Source organism: Halyomorpha halys, unplaced genomic scaffold, assembly GCF_000696795.3.
Source record: "Halyomorpha halys isolate HHAL.00 unplaced genomic scaffold, Hhal_1.1 Scaffold1197.1, whole genome shotgun sequence".
Classification (NCBI taxonomy): domain Eukaryota; kingdom Metazoa; phylum Arthropoda; class Insecta; order Hemiptera; family Pentatomidae; genus Halyomorpha; species Halyomorpha halys.
The window spans coordinates 45,544-52,229 of NW_027107529.1; the positions used below are offsets into that span (position 1 = coordinate 45,544).

Sequence of the window (6,686 nt, forward strand, 5' to 3'; positions counted from 1 at the left end):
ATGAGCGGTAGCAGCTGAAGCATTATGAGACATGTATTTCACTCCTTACTAGAAAAAAAACGAACCTTTTCTCAAAGGACAATCACGTGTGATGAAAAGTGGATTGTATATGACAACATGCGTCGGTCATGTCAGTGATTAAATAACAACAAAAGGTAAAATTATTGAAAATGAATCTAGATCAAAAACTCATTTTCTGAAGTCATTTCTTCACAAAACTTTAAATTTTTCAACGCAGGGGAAATGTATAGAAAACGAGGGTAAATATTTTGATTTCATAAAGTTGTTTTACTAAATAATGTTTTCTGTGAAAACTGACATTTCATATAAAACGACCTGATATATATTGCAAAGATGTCTTCCTTCGATGAATTACAGAAATGCATTCAGCATTGAAATAGAACAATGATAAATACTACTGAACTTGTTGAAAGGAATAATATGAAGATGACATCATTTTATTATAAAAAATCATATTTCGTGAAGACACATTGTCTCCTTCCCTCTAGAAATAGTACTGTGTTAGCAATGATGATCATAACCTCATTATAATTATCATTACTTGAAAGGGGACTTAAAAAAACTTATTAGATCTGATTCATCTGGTATTAGAGAATATAAAAATAGGTAGCATTTAAAAATATGGTTCAAACAATCAAGAGCACAGATACGATGCATAATCTAAGTTTCAAAATGCACTTTTGACTAACGAGTGATGTACTTTCAACAGTAAGTTACTTCGGAATTCAACATCTAATTCATTCCGTAATATGACAACATGCAAATGACTAATGCAGGAAAAAAAAAAACTAAACTACTTTTTACGACACATTGACGCAAGGTGGTTAGGACCTAGATTTAATAACTTACAAAATGTTTTCATGAAATAAAAATAATTTTTACAGTAAAATTTTAATTAGAAATCTAAATCTTTTAAGATGGCAACTATTATTACATTAGAACCTCGCTAATCCAACTTCTGATAGTTGGAGCAATGCTTTCACTTTTATTTCAAAACTTGGTCTGATGAAGTGATGTTATTTTTGGTACAAAATATTTTATTTATTTTAAAAATGGAAGAACAAGGTGGTAAAAGAAAACAAAAGACAATGACATTGAAGGAAATAATTGATGTTCATGAGTGGCTGGAGAAAGTGAGATTTTGAAACTGTAATTCTTGACCCTTGTAAAATATTATAATTTATATATATGTATATATAGTTGACCGTAAAAATTTATGTATAAGAAGATGGTCAGGGTTGTGGTCAAAAGAGAAACAAAGATAGTTTACAACTATTTATTTTCCGACGTTTCATCAAGTGAACCAAGAAGGCTATGGAAGTGAGAGTGGGGAGACAAAGAGGCTAAGGACCTGAAGAGAAGACAAGAGATTCAGAGTCTGGTGACCAAAGGAGAAGGTTCCTTAGAAGAGATATGACCTGGTATGCCAGAAATGGCTTGGTAGGAGGATAACTAACAAAAGGGGGAAATTGGTTTTTATCCCTGATATAAAAGACAGTGGTAAAGGGAATCTATTGTGAATAATTGTTAAGGTTCCTAAAGTAGAGTTTATTTAATTTTTTTATTTTAATTAGAAACAAGTGGATTTGGGTGGTTGAGAAGTTTATCATGGAAGGAATGGTATCTGGTTCTGGCCAAATCAGCAACATATGTAACATTGAGATCCTAATGGATGACTTGATTTGTGACAAAGTAACGAGCATTATGGATTTTAAGAAGGATTTTGGACTGTGAGGATTGATTTGGGAGGAATTTGATGATTTAGTAGAGCCCCAAAGTTCAACTCCGTATATCCAGATAGGCCTTATAATAGTCATGTAGATCAGTCTTTTGTAATGAATTGGTAATTTAGGCCATTTGTCTAGTAAATGTAGTAATAGTTGGAATCGACGAGCAGTTTCTTGTCTTTTTAATCTTGTATGAGGATTCCATGTTAGTCGTTTGTCCAGATGTAGTCCTAAGTAACGGATCTGTTCGACAGGAATAAGAGTGGTTTTATTAAAGGATACTGTAGGGCAAGAAGTCATGGGTTGTGAAGGGTAAATGTGATTTGGTGGGATTTATTGGAATATTTAGTTTAGTTTGTATACGCAGAAAAACAACCGCCTTTGAAGCAAGATAAGCTGAATTCTATGGTCGATTCATTTGCTACCATGGAGTATCCTTTACTAAGGATATCACCATGGAGTTGGAAAATTTTTGATTTCGGACCACCCCTAACCTTTTAGGTATTCTGATCTACTTCCAGTCCTATAGAGTACAGCTTAGCGAGGTTCTAAAGTAATTAGATAGTTAAATAAAAATTGGTATAATTCAAACAGAAACTTAATCTAAGTAAAAATCTAGGTCCTGATATACAGCATGGGTTTAATTATTTTTAGTGTGTTAAGCCAATTCAGTCTTGTCTCTGGATTAAACATACCTCCTGTATTGACATCGATCGGTAAGTCCATTAAACACACTTCATTCTTAGCTAAATAAGAAATAAATATTAACCTCAAAACTTTATAAAAATAACATTTCGTTAATCTAAATATAATCGCTTATGCTATTTAAATAAATAAATACAAGCATGATGTTATTTTTAAAAATAAAATTTTAATTTATTTAATCATAAATAAAGAACTTTGTAATGGTATTTATATGTTACAGTGAAAGCTGAGGTATTAGTCAACTGTGACTATAAATTGTCAACCATCAGTAAAATGACTAGTGAAAATTTAATCATGTCCCATCACCTTTCACTAGTGAAGGTTAACTTCCACTGATCGCTTTTAGTTCTGCAGGCCCTGTTATGATTAGACTATCATGACTAAGCAAAATGGTTCTCATCATATAAACCAGCTAACTATCGCAATCAGGTTTTAACCTAACACCATAATCAGAGCTATATTTATGCAAATTTATACCCGACCTTCACAAAAAACGTTCTATTTGGGGTTTGATTATCTGTTTTGAGTGAGTGGAAGTTGAAATTTGTCATCTCTCCCACTTCCTAAAAAAAACAAAACAATAAGTTTGTCATATTGAGAGACAGGGGCACTTAATTAATGCTATGACATCTTTTAAACTTTCTCTACAGCAAATTAAGATATATTTACTATAAAAACATGTTTTTTTAAAAATTTGTCTATTTAACTTAGACCAAGTTGTTCAGAGTGGGTTGACTATGACTAGTGAATGTCAACCTTAATTGAAACATTAAGTATCACTGTAACATATATATAGCCATTCCTAAAAACATTAATTTATAATTTTCTAGACTAAACTGATAATTCACACCTGGATTACTTCGAGAAAAAATTTAGTGGCACTAGGAATTCATTTTATTAATTATAAAACTTCATTCTCATAATAAAGTCAATAGAAAAGTTATTTAATATTTTTCAAATAAAAAGATTAATTCTATTATATATATAAAAATAATTAACCATATTATTTAAAATTATGAAGATGGCCAGGGGTGCGGTTAGAAAAACACAAAAAAAATATTAAACAACTATTAAAAGTTAACTATTTTTTGTTTTCTTCTGACTGCACTCCTAACCATCTTCATATTATAATTCAATTCACCTGTTTTTCATCAGTAATCAAAAGTTAGGGGAATTGAAAAATCGTGAGTTTCTATTGTAACTACAGACAGTCCTAGAACTTATGTCAGGTTCAGTTCCTCGGTACTGTATAACAAAAATGTAAATATATAGAGGAAACGCTTCTGGTTTCCTTTAGCAGGATATTTTTATCTTTAATTATTATTTCAACACTAGTTCTTGAAATATTTAATTTTTTTTTTTTCAGTTTCCAGTTTTTGACGAATCTTGGTCACTTAATTTTATGACTTTATTTTTGTATTTCTTTTGTAAATGTATGCGATTTTCAAGAAAATTTAACGGAGAGAAGACTTTTATCTCTCATTCTCTTCTTTAAAATACCCAACAGATATCATTCTCAACATGGTTTAGAAGAAACCGAAGAAATAAAATTAGATCGGAATAAAAGAAAAATATCTGTTGAAGTACTTTTGTAGTAAAAGATACACAGATTGTTTACGAGAAAGCACTAGCTTATAACTGTTTCAGATTATCCAATACATTTCCTTTCCATTCATCTCTTTTATTAATTTATATTTTATAAATGTAGTAATTAAAAATAAAAGTGAAAAGATGGTGCAGTCAGTAGAGTAATAATAAACACAAATAAGTAAAACTTATTTTGGAAGATCGTTAACTGACCGTGAGTAATATATAAAAGGAAGATGGTTTGGGAGTGGTCAAAATAACTCTAATAATAAATTAATAATAACTATTTATTGTGAGCCAACGCTTCAGCCCACTTTGCAGGGCTTCATCGGGGCTAAAAAAAAAGATACAGAGTAAGAGAACAAGATAAAATGAAATAAAAGTAAACTTAGAATTATTTAAAATATGTGAAAATTTATATAAAAAAGAAAAAAGTAAATTAAAGAAAACAGAAAAAGATGCACAGTGAAAAATGTGAATAAACAAGAATTACAAAAAATTAAGTTATTTTAAATTGGTCATTAGATTTAAGAAAGTATATACTTTCATTGTCTAATACAGTGATTCCCAAAGTGTGCGTCACGGTTCCACAGGGCGCCGTAGTCATAAGGGCACTGCAAAATATTCAATTAAATAATTCGGCAATATTCTTGGAATTTCCAATTCTCGAATTTTTACGCCAACAATTGTATATGCTGACAAATTTCCAAGAATTTAGCAGCTTTCCAGTCTTTCATAGTTTTCTTTCCAATCCGCGAAGCCAAGTTTTCGGCAGTCGTGGTAATAAAAAGTAAATATTGATTGAAAATTAACTTTGAACAAGAAATGAGAGTCGCCACATCAAATTTTATTCTGAGATTTGAGAAGTTGGCAAGTAAACATCAAGTCTATCCATCCCATTAATAATTTTAATGATGTTAATTATCAATGGACATTCAATAAATTGTTTGCGAATTTAAAATTCATGTTTAATTTATATTTCAACTAAACTAACCAAATGGTTGTCCAGTCTCAAAATGAATATTATCGTAACAGTTGGAATTAGATATTTTATATTAACCCAAGGAAAACAGTAAGTATCTGTTTTTAAATTTTTGTTAAAAAAAATTGTATTTGAAAAAGAAAGTTTTCCAATTTTTTATGAAAGTCAAAAATTTAGAAATGTATTAAGGGCACCATGGAAAAAATCCAATTATTTAGGGAGCCGCAAACCAAAAACGATTGGGAACCTCTGGTCTAATACTTTTTTGTAATTCTTGTTTATTAATGTTTTTCACTCTACATCTTATATGTATTTTCTTGATTCATTTTAACATACATTTTCATATATTTTAAATTATTATTAGCCATACCTTAGTGTACCTTTATTTTATGTTATCCATTCTCTTACCTTGTTACATTATTTTAGTTGTTTGTATCTTTTATAGCCATGATGAAGCCGAGTGAAGTGGGGCGAAACGTTGGCTCACAATAAATAGTTTATTTGTTATTTGAGTTATTTAAATAGCACCCGGACCATCTTCCTTTTATATCAAACTTATTTTATTTTTTGTGACATTTTGACCTAAATTTTGCGGCCTTCATCATGGCTGAAAACAAAAACAAGATAGCAACCATAATACAGTGAAAAAACAACACAAAGAAACAGTATGACAAGAAATAAAGAAGATAAGAAATGATATTGAAAGAAGAATAAATAAATTACAATAATAAATCAATTTATATCAAAAATAAATTTATGTAGAGCACTGTTTGATTTATAATACTTTTTTTTCCTAATATTTTCAATGTTTATTATCATTTTGTATCAACTCTTTTCTTTGCAATATTTTTTCTTCTTATAATATCATTCGTTATCTTTTTAGAGTTTCTTTTTGTTTTGGTTTTTACTATAATGTGGTTGTTATCTCATTTTGTGTTATAATTTCTTAAAAAGTTTTGAAATTTAGGCCTAAACATCAGGAAAAATAAGTTTCTCTAATTTGTGTTGATTATAAATTTACTGACTGCACCTCCACGACCATTTTTTTTTATTATATTGAACCTATGTTCAATAATAGATACATCATTCAAAAAAAAAAATCAACGTGTAATAAATAATATACTAAAATAAAAAAAAAACTTATTTGATTAGATATTTGTAAAAAGTATGTCAATAATGTCAGAATTATACCAGGCTGGCTGATGGGCTGATCTAGAATGGTATGCCTTGGCGATGAAGGAATATCAATCAGCTGCCCGACGTTCGGAGGTGGCGGCCGCTCTGGTGGTAATTTAGACTGTTTCCGTTCATTAGTAGAGCTCTTACCGCCCTCGGAAACCAGTTTCCTGTAAGAGAACTGCCGACTGCTTTTCATCGCGGTTGTCACCTTGAGGCTTCCTATATGACAACAAACATAATAAATTCATTGTAATATCCTCTTTTTGACTAAATAGTTATTTTTTGTATATAAATAATTTTTAATCACTTTCAAAATATTAGCTTAAAACGGGAAGGAGAGACTTTGAGATAGAGCAATATTTAAAAAGCCCCTGAAATCGAAAAACGGAATCAAACCCTCCACTCCCGCCCTCCATGGTAGCCTTACTTATCTGTCTTTTCAAACGGACAATTTCAGCGAGTAGGTTGGTCGATGAACGACATGT

At 30.2% G+C, this 6,686-nt stretch overlaps 1 protein-coding gene across 1 annotated transcript in view; it reads right to left on the reverse strand.

Annotated features, from left to right (window-relative positions):
- Positions 1 to 6,686, reverse strand: part of Ack (activated Cdc42 kinase) — a gene marked incomplete at its 5' end in the record, with an annotated part of 36,360 nt that overhangs the window by 18,924 nt on the left and 10,750 nt on the right. The window contains 2 exon segments of the mRNA XM_067045888.1: positions 2,444 to 2,494; positions 6,214 to 6,420. Coding sequence (XP_066901989.1) covers positions 2,444 to 2,494; positions 6,214 to 6,420 — 258 coding nt within the window.